Source organism: Miscanthus floridulus, chromosome 3 (assembly GCF_019320115.1).
Source record: "Miscanthus floridulus cultivar M001 chromosome 3, ASM1932011v1, whole genome shotgun sequence".
In the NCBI taxonomy this organism is placed as follows: Eukaryota; Viridiplantae; Streptophyta; class Magnoliopsida; order Poales; family Poaceae; genus Miscanthus; species Miscanthus floridulus.
In genome coordinates, this window is record NC_089582.1 from 109,522,231 (window position 1) to 109,545,818 (window position 23,588).

Below are 23,588 nucleotides of genomic sequence, written 5' to 3' on the forward strand. Positions count from 1 at the left end.
CCATGGCGATGATTGGCTGGAATGCGGAGGCACTGGCCAAGTCCCTTGAAGAGTGACATGCTCTTGAGAAGGAGCTCGACCAGATCCAGAATGTCGCCTAGGTCATCATCACGGAGGTGTTCGAGTCAGCACCAAGCACCAGCACGCCCGCCATCCAACTAGCAGAGGTCCCAGATGAGGTTCAGGCCCTCATCTCCGATGGGATGTTCTACAGGACATCAGGCGTGCTAACTTCGGTGGCGACGCACCACCTAGACCTAGACTTCACCGCCATCTGCAGTGGGTATGCCGACGGCTGGAGCTCTGACACCATCCATGCGCTCGGGGAAAGCTTGTTGCCACATGCATAGTTGGTGGCAGAGCAAATCTCTGCGCAATGGGTGATGGAGGCTCGCCGTGCGAGCACAGCTGAAGGCATGTGCTAGGAGGACATCACCCAGCCTATGGATGGAGTGGAGCCTAGGTCGGAAGCGAACATCGCCCCACCTTCGACCGAGCTGAGCGTCGCCCCGTCGGAGGGCGAGCAGCCTTTATCTTCTTCGGTGAATTAGTGTAGGAGCTTCTGGGTCGCCATCAGCACAGCGTATAGAAGTTTCTACACCTAGGGGTACCGGACCTTGGGGTCGGTGAGTACCTCCTCGATGAAGTACACAGGTCATTGGATCTTAAGGTGGTGTCTTGGCTCCTCCCTTTCGATGACTAGGGCGGTGCTCACCACGTGGTTGCTTGCCACGATGTAGAGGAGGAGGGGTTCTCCCCGTTTAGGAGCGATGAGGATTGGGGCCGATGTCAGTGATGCTTTGAGGCTTTCCAAAGCCTGCTGTGCCTCCTCACTCCAGACGAAAGCATCTGTCTTTTTGAGAAGTTTGTAGAGAGGCGTCCCTCGTTCACCGAGCCGGGAGATGAATCGACTCAGGGCAGCCAAACAGTCGGTGAGCCTTTGTACGCCCTTGATGTTGCGTATAGGGCCCATGTTGGAGATGGCCATGATTTTTTGGGGGTTGGCCTCGATGCCATGTTTGGACACGATGTATCCAAGGAGCTTCCCCTTAGGAACCCTGAAAACACATTTCTCGGGATTCAACTTGATGTTGAACCTTCAGAGGTTCGTGAACATTGCAGCCAAGTTTGCGATCAGGTCGCAAGCTTGAGCCGTTTTGACCACAATATCATCAACATAGATGGCTATTGTTGGTTTTGGCGGATCGACTTGATTAGGTTGGTCGAGCGGGTCGATTTGATCGGCGAAGCATTGCTTCATGCACCGTTGATAGGTGGCGTCAGCGTTCTTCAGGCCGAAAGGCATGGTTACATAGCGGTACGAACCATATAGGGTGATAAACGAGGTTGCGAGCTGATCGGATTCTTTCATCGCGATCTGGTGGTAGCCTGAGTAGGCATCCGGAAAGGAGAGGATCTCGCATCCTAAGGTGGAGTCGACTATCTAGTCTATGCACGGCAAAGGAAAGTGATCCTTCAGACATGCCTTGTTGAGACTAGTATAATCAACACACATTCTCCATTTTCTGGTCTTCTTTTTAACAAGAACAGGATTGGCGAGCCAGTCAGAGTGATATACCTCTCTGATGAATCCGGTTGCCCGAAGTTTGGCAACCTCCTCACCTATGGCCCTGCACCTCTTGTCGTCAAAGTGATGCAGGCATTGCTTGGCGGGCTTTGAGCCCGGGACGAGGCGTAGTGCGTGCTCGGCGACCTCCCGCGGTATGCCCGGTATGTCGGAAGGTTTCCATGCGAAGACATCGCGATTGGTGCATATAAAGTCGGCGAGCTCACATTCCTATTTGGCCGGGAGCTGGGTCTTGATCTTACACCATCTTGGTTGGGTCAGTGGGGTCGATCCCCACCGCCTTAGTTTCCCCAAGTGGGCGAAAGGCAGTCGAGGAGGTTGGCTTGTTGCAGTCTGGGACTACTAGGGTCGACAATTCCCTAAGCTGAGAGAGCTCGGATGAATTGATGACGACAGTGGCGAGCTCAAAATGCTCACGGTCGCACGTGAAGGCGTGCGAAAAGGTGCTACCCACAGTGATGAGCCGCGCCTCCGCGAAGGGCTAGACTACCGAAGACACGGACATGGCGCACGAGGACGGCGACCAGACAGGGCTCCTCGACGATGGCATCTTGATTCTTGGCTTCTTATGAATTGCGATCACCGATCAGTTGTTTAGACCCAAGGTATTTTTTCCTTTTTATTTTTAATTCAAATTAATTATTTGTATAGCATTCCAGACTTTTAGAACTTTATACCCATATAGTCATATTTTTCTTCTAATTGAGGTGTTAGAATTTTAGAATGTTACCTAAGAAACAATTGTCATGGGTGAGAAAAGAAAACAAATATATTGTTTTTTTTATCTACATTGTTCCTCAATAATTATCATACATCTACAAATATATTGCTTAATCTACATTATTCCTCGATAATTATCAGACATGTTAAATTAAAAATATGTTATTGAATTTGTTTTCGTTTTCTAAGTAAAATTAGTGTATATATATTATAAGATTTTATGCATGGTCAAAAAGGACCGTTGCAATGAGATCGTCAGAGGCCCTTTGAATCTAGGACCGGCACTGAGAATCACCACCTCCGGGAACAAAGGGATGCCCTTGAGGAGGCAAGTGACCAGACGATAACGTAGTACAGCGTAGGTAACGAGCTTGGAGCCCATAGACCGTAGATGCAGTAGCCCAGCTGCAGCGGCAGCTCGATCTTTCCATGCCCAAACAACACCGAGCAGTACCGCGAGAGCAGAATGGAGAAGTTGCCCTCGCCGAACCTCCTGTGCTGCAGCAGCGTCTGAGCAAGCGTCGTCGGAGCGAGGCCCAGGAACGCCTTCCTCTGCGGGTTGAAGTAGACCGATGCCCACCTTCTGCACTGGATCGCCAACCCGGTGATGACTGATGACGTCCACCACCGGGCAACCGTATTTTACGCCCATCTCACGCCCCTGCGTGTTGCTTGCCTCGTAGGCGCAGGTCGCTACAGACTTGGCTTGCTCTTCAATCTCGTCGATTTGTTGTTGAGGTTTTGCTGCTGTGATCCCTGTGTTGTCCCAATCTTGCTTGTAGTCTTCAGTGAAGCTTCTTGCACAGAGGACTTCCCTTCTGTGGAAGCATCCGGTACCGATATACGCGGGGCCGCCCACACCGTCCATGCCGCATAGCTCTACCTTCAGATTTTTGACAGATAGATGTATGAAATAATGTACTTCATCTTGTATTTATGTCAAGGTTCAGAAGGAATGAAGTCAGATCGTAGTAGATAGCTTTAAGATAGCATGTAACTTCTTGTTTGGTTGCACTGACCTCGTTGATGACATTGAGGGAGTTACCATATATGTCATTCTTGGTCAAGTTGGCGTAGTTCTGGGGGTACTGCACAAACCCAACCTTGTGGCCCATTTCTTCATCCATGAAGAAACACAGTGCATCTGTGATCGAATCGCTGTTGTTGGAGTAAACGTCGCAGTCCTTGTTCAGGATGATAGGGCTGTTGTTTATCACCGACGTCACCCTTATCTGAATTTCAGTAGATACAACATACAATGCCATAAAGAAATGTTCGGTGGTACGACTCTTGGTCACTTTTTTGTTTTGATAATACGTACATACTTCGTCACGTTATGCCTGCAGGATTGGTGTATATATTGCTCTGTGTTAGCCTTAATATTATTAAGATGGAAGTTGTGCTTATTTTGAAGGACTAGGATAGTATTATTGCTAGCTATATATCTTGGTACTATAGACGATACTAAACATATACTGATCGGATGTTGATGATAAAAATGTGAAGCGCATGCATTCCGGAGTAAAAGACTGATGACGTGAGTGCACCAGAGCGTTCATCGCCCCAGCCTAAGTTGTGGTGATAGTGAGCCCTCTTCTCGCGTGCCATGTACACCAATGTAGGTAGCATGCTTCCTCCGTTGTCAACTACGCTCCGATCCTTCTCATCAATCAAAACCTAGCTAGCAGGGGATACAAATGTTAGGCTCGGTGGTGTTCATTATCTCATCAGTCAAGACACAAAAAAAATGTATATTGTAGATGTAGATGACTCAAAAGTTAAGCGTCTTTATTTTTCGTAATGAGTTTTCTGGAACAGAAAGAACACAACCTAGAACTATACCAGGCTTGACAAATAAACCACCTGAACAATCGGCTGGTGATTTTGCGAGGTAACTTCTGAAGAATCCCACTCGTAAAATCCCTTATGCATTGCTTTGATTTCTTCAGGAACCTTGCCCAGCAAGGACGCAGAATCGATGCATGCGGTCGGTCATTTCTTTGTACGACTCCTGCTCATCGACCAAGAACACATGGATGATCAGTACAGTGTCGATGCAGCATGCATGCAGCTCGATAATTATTTCTCGCGCGCGAGCCCCCCACGAGGCCACGAATGATTAGCTATCAATTACTACTACGTACTGCAGCAAACGCTGTACTACTGCACGTACAGCCAGCATTCACTACTACTGCAAACCGGCCGCCTGGCCGGCCGGCCTCTGCCTGCCCTGCTGGGAAGGAACAACAACAACCGATCTCCAGATGAAATTAAATGAAAGCATGCGTATTTATACTCCTATTTATTTACCTTGACTAGTGACCATTCTTCGTCGCTGCACAACAACGCACCTGCAGCACGAAGCTTAACATCGGTCTTCGAGAAGTATGCGGCCGGTGACCTCGGCTCGATGCTGTGTCTCCTACAGAATGGCAGCCAGAGCTTGGCAAACCGGGACGCCTCCCACAGAGCGTAGAACGTGAGGGTCGAGCAGCCGTCGTCGGAGAGGTAGACGCTCAGATTGTCAGCCGGGTAGCTGTACGCCATGACCGAGAGCACCGCGGAGACTACCAGGCTTGGCGGCTCCGACCGCGGGTCCACGGTGCAGACGAAGATGTCCACGCAAGGGAGCTTGTCGCCGAGCCTGCTCAAAACCATTCCAGATAGATGCAGGTTAGAATTCAACGAGAGTGTATTTTTTTAAGTCAACATCGGGGGGAGAGTGGCCTCCCCACCTGAATTTTCATTCCACTGATGCCGGAATAACCGGGGGTGGAAGGGCACGGCGCCTATCCAATTACATGTAGATCATACAGAAGACGGGGTGAGTGGTGGATTACATGTTAAGCAGGGAACTCCAACTACTGGCAACACATTGCTCTTCCTAGGCAGCCGGCAGCACCACAGCGCAATCTCCTCTTTGCAGGCGGCCATGATCCTGTTCAGGTTGGGGGCCAAGCCTCGGAACACGACATCATTCCTGTGCTTCCACAGCTCCCAGCAACAGAGGAGGATGAGAGAGCTCACCGCCGATCCAGGAACATGGCGGAGTGCCGGAGTGGATTTCCATAGTTCGTCCACCGGGGCAATAGCATCAGCATGCCACCCGATGTGTCTCCAGAACGATCTGGCGAAGGGGCAGCCAGACATGATGTGTTCTGGAGGATGTGCTTGCGGCGGAGAGATGTCTTGCATTGGATACGGTTGCTTGTCAGAAGCCACCCTAAGAACTTAACTCGTGGAGGAGCGAAGTTGCGCCAGACGAAGTCTAAGGCTGGGCATGTCTGTTCGCCGCGCATGGATGCCCTGTAGATCAAGCCCGACCGGAGCTTGTGGTCCTCTGTTTCAAAGCTGCAGTACCTCTCGTCGGGGGCGGACGTCAAAGTAACATCGCCAAGGAGCTGTGTCAGCAGAGCTAGCTCCTGGGATGCCTGGGTGGAGAGCCGTCGCTGGAGCACGTTCTCGATCCCCCTGTGCACGATGTCGTGCACCGAGCGCACGCGGGCGTCGGCGTGGCTGTGCAAGGCCGGTAGTCGATCCGCCAGTGGAGCATCCAGCAGCCAAGTGTCATTCAAGAAGTCGGTGTTGCGGCCATCCCCCACCGTGACCGAGGTCATACGCTGGTATGCCGGTAACAGCTAGCGCAGGGCCGACCAGTGAGCCCCATCGAGGGCGCCGCTCAGGTCCGGCAAGTCGACTTGCGTGGTGACCTAGCTCGCCCACGCGGAGCTCCCTGGATGGTGAAGGCGGTGGATCAGCTTGAGCAGCAGTGCGGCGTTCTGGGTTTCCAGGCGTTTGACGCCCAGGCCACCATCTTCTTTCAGCTCGCAGACGCGCTCCCAGGCAATGAGACACTTGGCCCCGGAAGCGTGGTCAGAGCCAGACCACAGAAATGCCCTGCGCCAGGCATCAATGGCCGAGTGCATATTTTTTAATGGGAGCCGGGGGGCGGTCGGCAATTATTAGGGCGTTTAGAATTCAAAAGCGACAATGGTGGACCCTGCGTGCTTGAGATAGATGCAGGTTATTTCCCTTCCATCCATGGTGCATTTTAGTTATTTCAGTAAGGCCAGTCTCTGAAAGTTTTACGAGAATTTCAAGCTGATATGGCATATGCATGGTTTAGTTCCCAAAAATTTTCACCCTAAACTATCACATCGAATCTTACGGTACATGCATGGAGTATTAAATATAGACGAAAAAAACTAATTGCACAGTTTGGTTGAAAATCGTGAGACGAATGTTTTAAGACTAATTAGTCCATGATTAGCCATAAGTGCTACAGTAACTAACATGCGCTAATGCCAGATTAATTAGGCTTAATAAATTTGTCTCGCAGTTTCCAAGCGAGCTATGTAATTAGTTTTTTTATTAGTATTCGAAAACCCCTTCCAACATTCCCCGAAACATCCGATGTGACATACAAAAATTTTTATTTCGTGAACTAAACGTAGCCATAGTATAGTAGGGATGATAAAAGTTTCAGGACAGTCGCAGTGCTAGATAAACCTACAAGTAGTTTCTATGGCTATTAATTTATGTAGACATTGTACATAGAAACTATGTTGCCAATGAATAATTTCAACAGAATCATTATTTATCCAATCACGCATTTTCTTTCTCCCGCATTTACCTATCACATCTTTTATGTCTTGGTTTCCGTGTAGACATGATTTTTTATTAAGAAAACCATTTCCTCCTACTCTCTCTTTCTTCAATTAATGTCAGGTTCATAAACCCGAGGTTCCCAATGGACCTGCTTCCCTGCAATACTAGGCCCAGTAGGCAGCGCAGCGACAGCATGCGTCTGGGCCGGCCCAGATACACAATGGTAGGCCGAGACCACGATCCAGTCCCCGACCGGCACCTCTGGCCAGGAGACCTGGTCGGAGCCCCGACCCGAAGGCCTGGCTGTGATGGAACCACAGTCCGACTCCGACCCCGTTCCTCTGACCTAGGATATGCCGGACCTTTGCTCGCCTCTCTTTCCTTATCAACACAGTCGGGGCCGACTGGGAACGACCGACCAGGACGCCTGCTCGGTGCGGGCCTGGGAAGCAGGCAGAGAAGATAAGGTAAGGCACTCAAGTCAACCACAATACCGAGGACTGTACCCTGCCATGCCCTGCGCGCCTGCAGGATGGTGCCGTCTGGCCATGTCAGACAGAAACTATACAACCTGTCAGACGCGTCAGAGCACAAACAGTATTGTGGGCGCCGTCGTTTGCCGTCCTAGATGAACACTGTGCAGCCTGCTAGGTACAGCAGGTCATGAACAATCAGGTGGGCGATGGCAGCGTAAACAGTAGAGAGAATTACTTATTTGACACTGGAAAAATGAGTCGTTCCTTTCTTGGCCCTGAAATTTTCTACGTTCCCTATTTGACACTCACTTCAACTTTCATCCCTAATTTGACACTACCGTCAAATCCGTTAGCTAACGGTGTTAACTGGCTATTAAAAAGACGTTTTTGCCCCTAGAAAAAAGCGGCGAAGCAAATTTGAGAGGAAAAAAAACCTGCGCCTTTTTTTGTAGCTGGGCGCATGCATCAGAGGCGGGTGCAGGTTTTTTTCTCCTCTCAAATTTGCTTCGCCGCTTTTTTTTTTCTAGGGGCAAAAATGTCTTTTTAACAGCCAGTTAACACCGTTAGCTAACAGATTTGACGGTAGTGTCAAATTAGGGATGAAAGTTGAAGTGAGTGTCAAATAGGGAACGAAGAAAATTTCAGGGCCAAGAAATGAACGACTCATTTTCCCAGTGTCAAATAAGGAATTCTCTCCAAACAGTATGGCGGGCGATGGCATGCCGTATCCGATGGCGTGGGCGACAAGACTAGGTAGCACCCATACACACTCTCTCCCTTTCCATCTTTGACTTGTAAAGCTATCCCCTTTATCTATAAAAGGGGATGCGCTCTCTCCTAAAAGGATATAGTCTACACGCTCTCAACGGTGGATAAGCTTGGACACACAGAGCATACGCTTCAATACTTAGCGCACGTTTGAGCATCCATCACTCTCTTCCACTCGGATCAGAGTCCAACCGGACCTCTAACACCCCCTTCTTATTCCTTACTCGTTTGTAACCCCACAACAAACTTCGAGCACCTAGGCTCACGAATAAAGTCACAGACCGACTAAAACTAGATGTAGGGCATGTTGCCTAAACCAGTATAAATCATGTGTCATTGCGTGCTAGGCCACATCCGATCACAGCGCACGGCAAAACTACAAATATTTACTTGTCGGCCACATTTCGCACCGACAGTTGGCGTCGTTCGTGGGAAGGCGCCGTGCGTTCACGCTTTTGGTCATCGGATGGCAAGCTCGAGCGATACGATTCGCTTCGGCTCGCTGTAGTTTCCCACGCTCCCACTTGCTGGGATGTGGGTTCCTCTCATCTTCGTGCCACTCCCGACCTTCCTCTTTGGGAGTCTAGACTTCGTTGCCGACCAGCTCGGCGTACACCGCCTCCGCGAGGAGGCGCTTGTCCCGGCCCCACTGGAGGAGGAGCATCCTCCAACTGCCCTGGGCCACTCGACGACCTCAACGTCGAGACACCCGCGCTTCGCCTTGAGCCCATGCTGGGCTCAAACCCCACAGTGAGTGATGTGCATATTGTTTTTACTCACTATTTAATACCTTCTGCCAGGTCTCTGTAGGGACCCCATTCTCCCCACCGCGACCACTATGCGATCGATTCTCCTACGGCTTCGCGTCCACCATGGATGCATGCACATGGGGCCTTCGAAGGATGCTGACGTCACCCTCTCTCACGTCCAAGTTCGTGGAGATGGCGGGCTATGCCCCCGCCTCCTTCCATGACCTCATCGATGACGAAGTCAAAAGCGATGGCTCCAGCATCGACGACGTCATGGCACCTTGCCACCCTCTGTCCTAGGAGTGCGCCATGGCAGATGCCTTGGGATAGCTGCTAGAGGTAGCGGAGTCTCTACAGGCTCACACCCCTCCGGCCCCTCGTGCTCAGGCCCTAGAGCGTGCGCAGGAGCACGACGAGGAGTTACGACAAAGGCGACAGAGCTAGCCGCCGCCTGCGCCGGTGCACCTAGCGCATCACTCTGCGACATATGCGCATAACCTGGTGAGCAGCGCTCGGGGTCGTGCCTGTCAGGTCCAGCGTAATATACTGGATAGAGGGGACGACCCCCTCAGTTTGCTCGGGTTGGCCAGAACATCTCTGCTACAACGATGCTTCTGCGCGGCCTCCCCAAGCTTACCGACCCCAGGAGCAGGCGATCCACCGAAACCTTTAGGCACTGGTGGAGACTGCCACCATTCAGTAGGCGGAGAGCTCTGCGTCGCGACACTGGCTCGCATCCTCTTGCCCAACGGGGGCACTGGGGCCACACTAGTCGAATGGCTACGTCCACTCACCGTAGTAGTTGCCAAGCGTGGAGCAGGAAGCCATGGCTGCACCACAGCCCAACCCTACGCCCACTCCACACTGACCACCTATGCGCGAGGGGCTTGAGCCGAACCATGATGGTCGCAGCGTCATCAACAATCAGCGCCACACTTAGTACAATGATGACGTCCATCTAATGGCAGCAAGAGGGGCGGCGCGGGCCCCGGCTAGACTACCGAGGAGTACGAGGACATGCACCCTAGGTGTGGCGGCTAATCGAACGACCGGAGCCCCAGCCCTGATGGCCCGGGGCCACGGGCCTTTGGTTGCTGCATCCAGAAAGCGCTGTTCCGATAGTATTTCTGACCGCCCACCAACATCACCAAGTACACTGGGGAGACGAACCCCGTTGTATGGCTCAAGGAATTCTGGCTCGCCTACCGAGCCGGTGGAGTGGATGATGACTACTTCATCATCCAGTACCTCTCCATCTGCGTGGGAGAGCATGTTTGGGCATGACTCGAATTCCTTCGCACAACAGCATCCACGACTGGGCAGACCTCAAGAGGGTCTTCATCGAGAACTTTTAGGGGATGTATGTCTATCTTGGGAATTCCTAGGACCTCAAGAGTTGCCAACAGGAGCCCAATGAGTCCATGTGGGATTACATCCACAGGTTCTCAAAATAGTGCAAGTCCCTTCCTAATGTCGTCGACATGGATGTCGTCAGTGCGTTCCTCTCTAGGACAACCTGCCAGTCCCTAGTCCATAAGCTCAGCTATGTGAAGCCCCGTACCACCTACGACCTGCTTGACATTACCACAAACCATGCCTCTGGCGAGGAGGTAGTCGAGGCGGTCTTCAGTAGCGGTCGAGACAAGGGCAAGGCCAAGCATGAGGGCCAAGGCGAGGGCCCCTCCACACAATAGGGGAAGAAGAACAAGAAGGATTGGCACTGATCGACCAACCCAACTTTGGTCGCCGCTGCCGATTGCGCAGGAAAATAGCCCTAGCACAGCCAGCCTGACCACTTCGACAAGCTCATAGAGAATCCGTGCACCAACCACGGCTACCTTGTCAAGCACCTCTACAAGGACTACGAGCTTCTTAAGCGCTTCCTACAGTAAGCTAACAAGCCAAAGGAAGGGAAAGGCAAGGAGGACGTGGCCAAGAAGGGAGGTGCGGCAGGTAAGGATGGAGATAGCTTTCCTGACCCTAAGGAATGCCTCATGATCTTTGGGGGATCCAACGCTGTCCACTCCAAGCGCTAGCACAAGGTACACTACCGAGAGGCATGCGCCGCCGAGTCGGTCATCCCCTCTTTCCTTAGTTGGTCAGACTCCCTGATCACTTTTGATCAGAGAGACCATCCTTCCCACGTCGCCCGACCGGGTCACTACCCGCTTGAAGTCGACCCCATCATCTGTAAGAAGCACCTCACCAAGGTGCTGATAGATGGAGGCAGCGTCCTCAACATTTTGTACATTGGCACCCTCAACACCATGCACATCCCCCAGTCGGAGCTCTATCCCATGAGCTCTCCCTTCCATGGTGTGATCCTAGGGACGTAAGCTTACCCACTCAGGTAGATCGACCTACCCATCATGTTTGGCGACCGAGCTAACTTCCACTCGGAGGCCCTGACCTTCAAGGTGGTAGACTTTCCGAGGTCCTACCATGCCATCTTTGGGTGGCCATGCTATGCTAAGTTCATGGCAATTCCCAACTATACCTACCTCAAGCTAAAGATGTCGGGACCGAACGGCGTCATCACCGTGGGTAGCACCTTCTTGCATGCCTCAACGTGCGACCTCGAGCATTACGAGCTCGCCACTGCCATCATCAACTCCACCGAGCTCCTAGAGCTCGAAAATTTGGTGACTCTAGCAGTCCCTGACTACAACGGGCCAACCTCCTCGAGTGCCTTCCATCTAACTAAGGAAACCAAGGTGGTGGAGATCAACCCCACTGACCCAACCAAGACGGTACAGATTGGGACCAAGCTCCTGGCCAAATAGGAAAGCGAGCTCAATGACTTCTTACGTGCAAATCGAGATGTCTTCGCATGGAAGCCTATTAACATATCGGGCATACCGAGGGAGGTCATCGAGCACGCACTATGCATCATCCTAGGATTAAAGCCCACCAAGCAATGCCTACGTCGCTTTGATGACCGAGGCGCAAGGCCATAGCGAAGAGATCGCCAAACTTCTGGCAGCAGATTCATCAAAGAGGTATACCACTCCGACTGGCTAGCCAACCCTATTCTTGTGAAAAAGAAGAATGAGAAATAGAAAATGTGTGTTGATTATATTGGCCTCAACAAGGCATGTCTAAAGGACCATTTTCCTTTGCCATGCATAGATCAGATAGTCAACTCCACCTCAGGATACGAAATCCTCTTCTTTCTGGATGCCTACTCAGGCTACCACCAGATCATGATGAAAGAGTCTGACCAGGTCGCAACCTCATTCATCACCATGTATGGTTCGTACTGTTACGTAACCATGCCTTTCGATCTGAAGAACGTGGGCGCCACCTACCAACGATGCATGTAGCGATGCTTCACCGATCAAATTGACCCACCCGACCAACCTAACCAAGTCGAGCAGCCAAAACTAACAATCGCCGTCTATGTAGATGACATAGTGGTGAAAATAGCTCAAGCTGGAGACCTGATCGCAAACTTGGCCGCCACATTCGCAAACCTCCGAAGGTTCAGGGTCAAATTGAATCCCAAAAATGTGTTTTTGGGGTTCCAAAGGGGAAGCTGCTCGGATACATCATGTCCGAGCATGGCATCGTAGCCAAACCTGAAAAAATCACATCTGTCTCCAACATGGGCCTATACACAACATCAAGGGCGCGTAGAGGCTCACCGACTGCTTGACCGCCTTGAGCCAGTTCATCTCCTGACTAGGTGAATGAGGGATGCATTTCTACAAACTTCTCAAGAAGATGGACGCATTCGTCTAGACAAAGGAGGTACAATAGGCTTTGGAAAGCCTCAAAGCATCGCTGATGTTGGCCCCAATCCTCGTCGCTCCCGAACGGGGAGAACCTCTCCTCCTCTACATCACGACAAGCAACCACGTGGTAAGCGCCGCCCTTGTTGTCAAGAGGGAGGAGCCCGAATACCCCCTAAAGGTCCAATGACCAGTGTACTTCATCGGTGTGGTACTTGCTGATGCCAAGGTTCACTACCCCTAGGTCCAGAAGCTTCTATAGGCTGTGTTGATGGTGACCTGAAAGCTTCTACACTACTTCACCGATCAAGTGGTCATCATCGTCACACTCGTACCCGCTGGGAGACACCGTCCACAACCGCGACGCCATGTGACAAATCTCCAAATGGGCACTCGAGCTCATGGGCCATGACATCAGGTATGTCCCCTACACTGCTATTGAGTCTTAGGCTCTTGCCGACTTCATCGCTGAATGGACAGAAGTCTAGCTCCCAACCCGGACATCACCCACGAGTATTGGACAATGTACTTCGACGGGCCAGTCATGGCGCCCGACTCAGGGGCTAGAGTGGTTCTGATCTCCGTGGATGGGAGCAGGCTCTGCTATGCAATCCTTCTTCATTTTTTAGCCTCGAACAATGTCATAGAGTATGAGGCCCTCATCAATGGGCTGCGCATCGCCATCGAGCTCGGCGCAACGTGGCTATATGTCCGCGACGACTCGGAGCTGGTCGTCGACCAAGTCATGAAGGAATCCTCCTACAAGAGCCCTCTCATGGTGGTGTACTGCCAAGAGGTGCATAAGCTTGAGGGCAAGTTTCAAGGGATCGAGCTGCATTATGTCCCCCAAAAGGACAGTGATGCCACTAACTTCCTCGTGAAATTGGTTGCCAGACAGGATCCATCTCTAGATGGGGTCTTCATCAATGACCTCCACGAGCCATCTGCCCACGTTCTAGAGGATCCGACTTCATTGCGACTCAACCTCGACCAAGTGCTCGGGGACTCCAGTGCTCTGACACGATTCAACCCCGACCAAGTGCTCGAGGGCTCAGCCCTAACATTCCTATCGCAACATCGACAGACGACACTGCCGTGATGACGCTCGACCCGATTGACTAGAGAGCGCCACTGCTCGCCTACATCCTCAAAGAAGTCCTCCCACCAGAAAAGACTGAAGTACGACAAGTCACTCGATGCGCCAAGACATTCGTCGCCATCGGTGATGAACTTTACAAACGAAGTCCGTCGGGAGTACTCATGAAGTGCATCCCGGCCGAACAGGAGAAACAACTCCTCCTCAAAGTCTACGTTGGAATCTGCGGACATCATGCGGCCCCGAGGTCATTGGTCAGGAAAGCCTTCTACCAAGGTTTCTACTGGCCTGCTGCACACCGAGATGCAGAGGAGGTTGTTCGTAGGTGTGAAGGATGTCAGTTCTATGCTCGACAAGCTCACTTGCCAGCGCAGGAGCTACAAACCATCCCCACCACCTGGATTGGTTGATCGATATGCGCTCATGTATTTGCGCGCAATTCTGGATTGGTTTTTCCAAGTGCGGATAGATTGAGAGTTTTTGGAGAGTAGTTTTCTCAATCTTGCCTAAAATCAGGATTTGGAAGTAGGTTTTAAAAACTATTGGAGTTGCTCTATAAACGTGGTCTACGACCTAAAAACCTTCTTTTTGTAAAAAATAGAAAAGAGGGTTAATAAATTGTACAATAAACACAAGAGTTTCAACTTAACTCTAGAATAATAAAAATTTTATAGTAGATAATAAGATTAAAATTTGAAAATCAAACTTTTGATTCATGATGTCATAATACATGGGTACACAAGATCCACTATATTTTAAGTTGAGGTTCAACTAAATGCTTATTTAAGATACACGGAAGCGCCATGCAAAGGGAAAAACTATGGATGTGGATGAAAAAACATATAGATCAATAATTGGTAACTTTATCTTAATTAGATGAAGACTACATTATATACTATGCATATTGTGTTAGAAAATAAACAAGGAGAAAAATGTGTAATTTCATATAAGTATTTTTATTAGTTAGAGATATTAAACAATAACTAATGCTTATATCTTCTAATATTCTGGCATGTGCGATATGATCGCACAGGTTGATAGACTATTGAAGATAAACGGCGAACATGACTTAGCAATTCTAAACTCACTTAGTTCAAAAATCAAAGTTATACTTTCTACGTAAGTACCAAATGCAGCTAATGTTCATCTTGAAAAAAAAAACCTACATGATAGAAGTAGCAATTGCAGTTGGCAACTGAAGTTACGAAAGTACACAACATACTAAATTCCCCGCTTGACACATTCCAATCTCTTAGGCAATCTTTTAAACTAATTTTAATACAGTCATGACAGGGATATAAAAGGCACTCAAATAAACATATGAAACCAAATATAATGTAAATTAATAATTAATCATGTGTTTTTGAGCAGATAATAAATTAATCATGTGGCGACACTTCACCACCTCCCTCACTACATGGGCCATTACTTGACGCCCAGGAGACTTCAGTGTAGGCCTGCTAATTCTATATCCGACCCCACACGTCAGTCTCCTCCACTGCTCCCAATCAAATTCCCCCAAGCTGCGGCCACCCGCCGGGACCAGCCTCGCCGCCGCGCGCCAAATCCCTAACCCCTCCCCGCCTCCGCCTCCGCGCCGGCCGCGCGACCGTCCCCAGAGATGGGGCGAGACAAGAGCCGGCGTCTCTCCGGCAGCGGCTGGTGCTGGCGATGCTCACCTCCACCGTCGTCACCATCGTGGACATCCGCTCCGGGGACACGGCCCCGGGGCTCCGCCCTCACGAGGTGTCCCTCCTCCGCCTCCTCGACAAGATCTCCGACCACCACACCATCGAGCTCAACGATACAGGCATGGACTTGCCCCCGTGAGCTTGATTGTATTGTGCGTCCTGCCTTTGTGTTTGGTTCTGGGGGTGCTGGTGCTTATGGGGGGTGTTGCTTGTATGTGCTTGCAGGAACGAAGCTGAAGTACCGGCCGGGGGTGATTATAGGGGGAAAGTGCCTTGAGCACGACTGCGGGGTGCGCCGGGGCATTGGCTACTTCCTTGAGCCGCTCATACTGCTTGGTCTATTTGCGAGGGCTCCTATATCGATTCGGCTCAAAGGTAAGGTCCTCATCTGTTTATGTTGTGCTTTAAGTGTCAGGCCAAATGGATTGCTCCAAAGAATTTGGTGTGTGGAAATTTTCTTCCTGGATGAATTTCTTTGCGGCTGTACCTGATTTCAATAGAAATTGTTTGGTTTGAATTTCGTTAAAGTAGTTGAATTGTGCTAGTGCTTTAAGTGTCAGGTTGCTGGTTGATACCCTCACGATAATTCTTTTGGCACCACCTTTATTCATTAAAAGCAAGTCAGAGAAATGAGGTGGAAATCACCCTAGTGTACATTTTGCAACACCTGTTGTTAGGACAATGCATAGAGTGGCCTACATGGTTACATGAAAGCAAAGTTGAATGAGAAGTGTGCCTCCAATGCCTCCTTGGCTACGTTGTGAGCTACTTTGATTGTTTCTTGGCCTATTTTCTTGCACACAAAGGGTCTAGGTTGTCAGCTACTTTGTTTCTTGGTCAGCCTAATTTCCATTATACAAAGGGTCTTTCTTTGTTGTTGCTGGAGAACCCGCTAATAGAGGTCGACCTCTCCAGACAGCTAGCTGCTCAATAATGTTATCTTCTCGTGAAGTTGGATGTCTGTAATATGATTCACCTGGCCGAAGTTGAGTGCATTCACCACTATGGATGCGAGTGTACACCCTGTGATTCTGCATGAAGAGGTCCCTGTACTTCTTGCTTTTGGGCCTGGATGAAGATGCCTCCTGGGATTGAGATCCCATTATCATGGATGAAGAGTCCTAGACTCCGTAGTCCTGCCCTCGTCTGCTGAGTAGTGCCACAATTTGTGCTTGTATTACCTGTCCTCCATTGGGTTCATCGGCTAGGATCGGTGGTGTAGCTGAAAACCAAACGACCCTAGAAAAAGAACAAGTGAAAAATAGATTATCTTCATTTTCTACTATGCCACACCTGGTACAATGCTTGTCTATGTGTTTGGAGTAGTTGCCTACTTGTTCCCCTGCTGCTAAGGCTTATTTGTAGCTTCCGTGCAAATGTTTTGAAACGTGGCTGAAGAAAAGGTCCATTCACATTTTAACAGTTTTAGGATGGGCTGTTGTAAGCTTGGCAGCCTTGGCAGCCTTGTGTTGTCGCTGGGTATTGAGTTTCTCTTGCGTCTTGCCAACTGCGTATATGCTTCTTTGGAGGTGCACATCCCTGATGTTGATGGCTGCCAGCATAAGATACAAATGGGTACCTGCTCAATTCAGTTAGCATTCCAGATTTTTGTGTTTGTAATCCATAACTCTGAGACTTTTAGGCAAGGTCGTATGTCCTGCATTTTCCCGAAGAAGGTCGTGGAGCTGTTGGCACTTTTAGGTGACCTGCTTAATGTAGTCAATAACTAAAAAAAACCCTCACAAGTCACATCTCTAATTATCTTCTTCTCAAGGATGGCTGTGTCATGTATTGTTTCAAAGTCTGAAACTGGTGTCCTGCTTTTAGGAATCACTAATGATACAAAGGACCCTTCTGTGGATACTTTCAAGACAACAACCTTGCATATGCTCAAGCACTTTGGTGTTCCTCTGGAGGGTTTCGCTCTAAATATTGATAGCCGTGGATCTCCTCCTCTTGGTGGTGGTGAGGTGTTTCTCCGGGTTTGCAATATAAATAGCACATTGACGGTGCGTTTCATTTTGATTTCCTGTTGATTATATGTCAACTCTGCTGGCATTGACATCTGATGCTAAGTACTTTCACAGGCACCAAACTGGGTAGATGAAGGTATGGTGAAGAGGATAAGCGGTGTTTCGTTCTCCACTAGAGTATCACCAGAGTTACAAAGCCGCATTATATATGCTGCACGTGGAATCTTCAATCGCTTCATTCCTGATGTTCATATAGACACGGATCATAGATCTGGTTCTGCTGGTGGGAGGTAGTTTTCCTTTTCCAATCCTATTGAATTTTGATAACTGCATTCTTTCCTGTTGTCTCTTGTGAGTTGTCACTCAGAAATTTGTCAGATCTTTTCAACTTTTCTTTGATATGTCGCAGGTCACCAGGCTATGGTGTATCATTAGTTGCTGAGACCACTACGGGATGCCTGCTCTCTGTAGATGTCACTGTGAGTTATCCTAGTGTTGATGAAATACATGAAGAATCTGAGAAGCCTGAGCTGACTTCTCCGGAGGATCTTGGTGTTCAAGCTGCATCAATGCTACTAGAAGAGGTGGCTCAAGGAGGTGTTGTTGACTCTACACATCAGGTCTGTCTTTCTGAGTTGTGTCTGATGTTATGCTTGATGATGGCCCTATATCTTGTTATGGGCTCAGCGAAGCTTAGACAGGGCAGTGAAGCATTTTGTTTTTTGGGCCAGTTTGTGTCTAGCTGCAAGTTTTACATGGCCTGTGGATTAATAGATATGAAAATGTTTTTTCAACAATATACTTCTCTTACAAATTGATGTCCTCTCTTGGACTGACAGTGCTGTACATTTATGTTTGCCCATCTTAAATTAATTGTTGTCTATCCTGGTAATATTCCATGCATAAGTTACAAACGTTTTTGTTTATTGAGTTTCTCTTAAATGCTTGCAGAGCCTCCTATTTATCCTGTGTGCTTTATGCCCACCTGATGTATCAAAGGTTCGTGTGGGACAGTTGACTCCATATGGTATAGACACACTTCAAAACATCAGAGATTTTCTTGACGTCAAGTTCATCATCAAGCCTGATCCCAATTCGAACACCGTTACATTAAAATGTGTTGGTGCGGGAGTGAAGAATCTTGCTCGGAAGGTTTCATAAGCAACAGGACCATTAATCTGATCAAGGATTCATGATACATCAAGAGACTACTATGAGACCCTGTTTGTAACTGCAAACAGCAGTGGAGTTCCCCTTAGCTGCTCCTGATGAAATTCTGTTAGAGGTCGCGCATATTATAGACCGAAAACCTAAATTTGAAGGCATCTATGCCGGCTTCACTATTTTAAATTACTCTGTCAACAGTCTCTGAATATGTACACTCCTTTTGAAACAAAAAGTATTGATTCCCAGTCTGACATTCTATGCAGATACGTTCGAAAGAAAACAAACTGTTCATATATTGGCCATGTATATACGTTGCATGTATGACATATGCTCGTACGATTTTCAAATGGATCTGTTACCATTAGTCCTACATCTAGCCAAGGTTATATTGCGACAAGGGTTACACAGCATATGCAAATTGCCATCGGTTACCTCCCAAATCATCGTTCCTAACGGCCTCGCTTGATCTTATTAATCGACCCACATGCCCGCTCTCAGCAGCCGGCAACAACCGATCAAAAGGGGGGGCAAAAAAGTAGCCGGCAACATGTCCTTTCTCATGGGAACCATTGCCATCTCCGCAAAAGAAACCATGGCGGATCGGAGATATGCCTGAGGAAACAATGATCATAGAACGGCAGAATGTACAAGGCGTACAGCTAGCTGCACGAAGCGTTTCGGTGTTCGTTTGCACTCGAGAAATAGCCATTGAAGAATCCAAAACTGCTCTTTCAAAAAACACTTCTCAGTCCTACTTCTGGGGCTTATATAAACCAATAGGCCATAGCAAGCGAATTGTAAATCTCGCACAGACATACATTTCACCACCGTGAAGATGAGGAGCAACAATGCTTCTTCTCTCTTTTACGCTTTGCTCATCATCTGCGCTGCTGCATTGCACGCAGATGCGTCCCAAGAGGATCAACTGCGAAAATTCATCAGGTCTAGGAGGGACAGTCGTAGCGACAAGGGCACGTTTAAGGTGAGTAACATAGGCCACAGGGTCAGCACAAGGTTCTCCGACAGCGAACAGAGCGCCCTGAAGGCAGCTGACAAGATCACTGCGCTGCCGGGGCAACCAGACGACGTCGACTTCGACCAGTACAGCGGGTATGTGACCGTCGACAAGGAGAAGGGCCGGGCACTCTTCTACTACTTCGTGGAGGCGCCGCAGGATGCCTCGACAAAGCCGCTCCTCCTGTGGCTTAACGGAGGTACATATATCTTATCTGAATTGTGGTAGAGCAGTTGCACGCAATGAGTTTGAACCTAACAATATACTAGTTCTGGAGTTCATTAATGTCAGTATGCGTGTGTTTCTGCATGTTAATGCATCAGTATGCATGGGTAATTAACCTGGTAATAACCGTCCACTGCAGGGCCAGGATGCTCGTCTCTTGGCAACGGAGCAATGCAAGAACTCGGCCCGTTCCGTGTAAATAGCGACAACAAAACGCTGAGTAGAAACAAGAAAGCTTGGAACAATGGTAACTTGTAACTGCCTTTCTTTAGCTTAAGCTGGAAACTCATCGACAATATGTATATTTTTTGATGGGAAAACTCGATCTAACGGGATTAATAATTAAAAAAACGGTGTATATGTAGTGGCTAATGTGATCTTCTTGGAATCGCCGGCGGGTGTCGGATACTCTTACTCCAACACATCCTCGGACTACGACCGCAGTGGAGACCAAAGGACAGCTAATGACGCGTATTTGTTTTTGGTTAATTGGCTGGAACGCTTCCCCGAATACAAAAGCCGTCCATTCTACATCTCCGGGGAGAGCTACGCCGGACATTACGTGCCTGAACTTGCTGCCACAATCCTAATCCAGAATTCCTACAACAGCAAGACGGCAATAAACCTACGGGGCATCTTGGTACCAAATCGATTTTTTTTTCTTTGCAGCAGGTTATATATCTAGCTTTGCAAAATAACAAAATTGTCCATAATGGTTATATATATCCTTTTCCTTCAAGGTTGGAAATCCACTTCTGGATCAGAATATGAACTTCAAGGGTGCAGTTGACTACTACTGGAGCCATGGGTTGATGTCAGACGAGGTATTTGACAACATAACCAGGCACTGCAATTTTGACAATTCAGATGGTGTGCTATGCAATGGCGCTGTGGATGCGGTCGATCCTGGACAAATTGATCCTTACAACATCTATGCTCCAATCTGTGTTGACGCGGCCAACGGAGCATACTACCCCAGTGGCTACGTAAGGCAACGATTCACAATGTTTCACTTCATATATTTGGTTCTATATATAACATTTTCCACATATCGCAGTTACCTGGATATGATCCATGCAGCGATTATTACACCTATTCCTACCTCAATGACCCAGCAGTGCAGAAGGCCTTCCACGCTAGAATGACAAATTGGTCCGCATGCACGTAAGATCTTTTAATTGGGCCCATCACCACCGTTATAATATTAGTGAGCTAGGAGTAATTACAAAGTATTCACCTCCAACTTCGTGTGGTTTTTGCAGAAACTTGAACTGGACAGATGCACCGATTTCCATGGTGCCAACAATCTCATGGCTAGTTGAGAAGAAGTTACCTGTCTGGATTTTTAGGTAATTTAGTGGCGATTTTTTAGTGTTGACAAATTAAACTATCCAAAGCACATATAGTAGTAATATGTATTGTACAAATGAAAATAATGCCATTATGAAAAAATTTCAGTGGCGATTTTGATTCCGTATGCCCACTTCCCGCAACGAGGTATTCTATCCATGATCTTAACCTTCGCATCACAACTCCATGGCGTCCGTGGACAGTAAACAAGGAGGTAAGTTCTATGCATGCCAAAGTAATATTTATACCATCCTCTATTGCTGCAAATAGTTTGTATTTCTTATGTTCCAAATAATTATAATTTAGTTTAACTTAATTTTACTAAGCTTTTAGAAAAAAAAATGTTACTCACTTTATTTTTTCCAAATTGTAAGTCATTTTGCCTTTTATTTTTCTATGCACCTGTATGTAGAAAGGACAAATGATTTATAATTTGAAATGGAGAGAGTACCATTTATAAGTTCAAACAACTATCAAGGCATATTTCATAGAAAATTTAATGAAACTAATTTGACGTTGTAGATTTTTTTTCTATAAAAACTTGGTTAAAATTAGAGGAGATTGACTTATAATAACGTGAAAGTAAACTGCAACTTAGAACAGAGTGTGTTACTATTTGAAGCTCAAAAAGGTCTCCATGTTAAGTTTTCCGAGGTGTGCTAGGAAAAATAATAAATACTAAAAATTATTAAATAAAAAAACATGGCTTTTAATTTGGTAGGTTCTAATTATCACCACCACTAAGACATTGGATGTATTATGTTTTCTAAAAAATTACCCACTTATACCATTATGATAAATTCATAAAGTAACGACTTTATATCTAAATTACCCACATCTATCATATAACCCCCGGAATTTGCATCAAAATGGCCCACTTCTGATAATTTAAAATAAATCCTTAATTTTGTATCTAAATTATCTACATCTATCATTAACAAAGAAAATTCAAAGTAACCCCTAAATTTACATCTAAATCACCCACATCTTCCATAACAAAAATAATATAAAGTAACACCTTTAGTTTGTATCTAAATTACGCATTTCTATCATTTGAAAAAAAAACCAAAATATACCTCAAACCGATCTTGAGCACTTCATGCAGGTTTAAATGGGCATACCACCGTAGTACTTCATAGTGCAATCTACAATCTAATTTTTTATTTTTAATAAAATACAAAACGAGAGTTGATAAAAGATACAGTAAACATAAAGTTTCAACTTAAATTGAGGATAAAATATTATAGCAACTAATAAATTCAAAATTTTCAAATCAAAATCTAGATTAATGGTGGTGCCATGAGACATGGGCTGCAACAGGATCCACCATAACTTAAGCTAGGGTTTTAAATAAATGCATATTAAAGGTACATGAAGCTGCCATGCAGAGGGGGAAGGTATGTATATATGGATGAAAAGCCATATATATAATAAGTTAAACAAATGAATAGAAATCACTGAGTTTCTATATATGTATTGCATCCAAAAATGACGAAAGAAAAAACATTAATATAAGTAAATTTTATTAGTTGTAGGTATTAAACATAAACATCTAATAAATATGTCTTCTATGGTTCTAGCCCATGCGGGAGCTTGGGTTGATGGGCTAGTAAGATATAGATTTATTTCCTATGGAAATCTCATCTTTAGAATAAAGCCTTACATATATATATATACAAGTTTATAATAAGCTTGGCTCGTGAATTTTGATGATTATGCTTGCAGGTTGGAGGATATGTTCAACAATACAAGGGAGGATTCATATTTGCCTCTGTCAGAGGAGCTGGTCATATGGTTCCGTCCTCTCAACCCGAGAGAGCATTAGTATTATTGGACTCCTTTTTAAAAGGGGTGCTCCCACCGTACGTAATGGAGCAGTAATTCCTTCAAGGGTTATATGCTCAATGGCAAACTCAATAAACAGGAGCAAAACTTTTCTATGAGACAATGTTGGTACTTTTCATTTAGTATAACTTTGATTGATGTTGGTTTTATATTATATGGTATGTGGTTGTTATAATTAAAGCTTCATGTTTTCCCTTAGTGGACATGGATTTTCGGTCTGTGTGAAGTGACAAGAGTACTATGCACAAAGATTGTTTCCTATGCATGTGAGACAGTGCACTCCGTTATCCTATTTTTCTTTAAAGCTGGGCAACCTTCTGTTTTCCAATGTAATGACCATGAGTATGGTTGCATTCTTTAGGTTTCAACACTATATTTCGTTGGGTTATTGGTGACGTCTTTCTAGAGTTGTTTCTGGAGTGTTTGGTTGTGTGAATCAATCCATTCTAGATGAAATAATGCATCATGAGTCTATCTCTTAAATTTAATGAAATGACTTTATTTCCCGTACTAGTACTAATTATTATCTTTATTAGGAACGAGGTTATATAAATCAACTTATTCCTCAAAACAAACAAAAAAAAGA

The 23,588-nt window shown here is 47.1% G+C and overlaps 2 protein-coding genes and 1 pseudogene across 2 annotated transcripts; 2 read left to right on the forward strand and 1 right to left on the reverse strand.

The window, feature by feature from the left end:
* Nucleotides 1-655: 655 nt before the first annotated feature.
* Nucleotides 656-4,987, reverse strand: LOC136544207 (cellulose synthase-like protein E6; annotated as a pseudogene).
* Nucleotides 4,988-15,189: 10,202 nt separating this feature from the next.
* Nucleotides 15,190-18,815, forward strand: LOC136542065 (probable RNA 3'-terminal phosphate cyclase-like protein). The gene is given in 7 exon segments (XM_066534339.1): nucleotides 15,190-15,382; nucleotides 15,385-15,546; nucleotides 15,653-15,802; nucleotides 17,255-17,436; nucleotides 17,515-17,690; nucleotides 17,810-18,020; nucleotides 18,352-18,815. Coding segments are annotated over 7 exon segments (1,116 nt in total). The 5' UTR covers nucleotides 15,190-15,357; the 3' UTR covers nucleotides 18,562-18,815.
* A 587-nt stretch (nucleotides 18,816-19,402) lies between these two features.
* On the forward strand, nucleotides 19,403-23,200 carry LOC136542061 (serine carboxypeptidase 1-like). The gene is made up of 8 exons (XM_066534336.1): nucleotides 19,403-19,781; nucleotides 19,947-20,054; nucleotides 20,173-20,447; nucleotides 20,548-20,793; nucleotides 20,865-20,971; nucleotides 21,070-21,156; nucleotides 21,266-21,371; nucleotides 22,883-23,200. The coding sequence occupies exons 1-8, from the start codon at nucleotides 19,403-19,405 to the stop codon at nucleotides 23,036-23,038; spliced, it is 1,464 nt and encodes a 487-aa protein (XP_066390433.1). The 3' UTR covers nucleotides 23,039-23,200.
* The last annotated feature ends 388 nt before the right edge of the window (nucleotides 23,201-23,588 follow it).

Bases quoted from the DNA above. Each gene is read 5' to 3' on its own strand.
- LOC136542061 (XM_066534336.1), top strand. From the start codon at position 19,403: ATGAGGAGCAACAATGCTTCTTCTCTCTTTTACGCTTTGCTCATCATC. The intron at 20,972-21,069 runs GTAAGATCTTTT...TGGTTTTTGCAG, and splicing joins ACAAATTGGTCCGCATGCAC to AAACTTGAACTGGACAGATG. The intron at 21,157-21,265 runs GTAATTTAGTGG...AAAAAATTTCAG, and splicing joins TTACCTGTCTGGATTTTTAG to TGGCGATTTTGATTCCGTAT.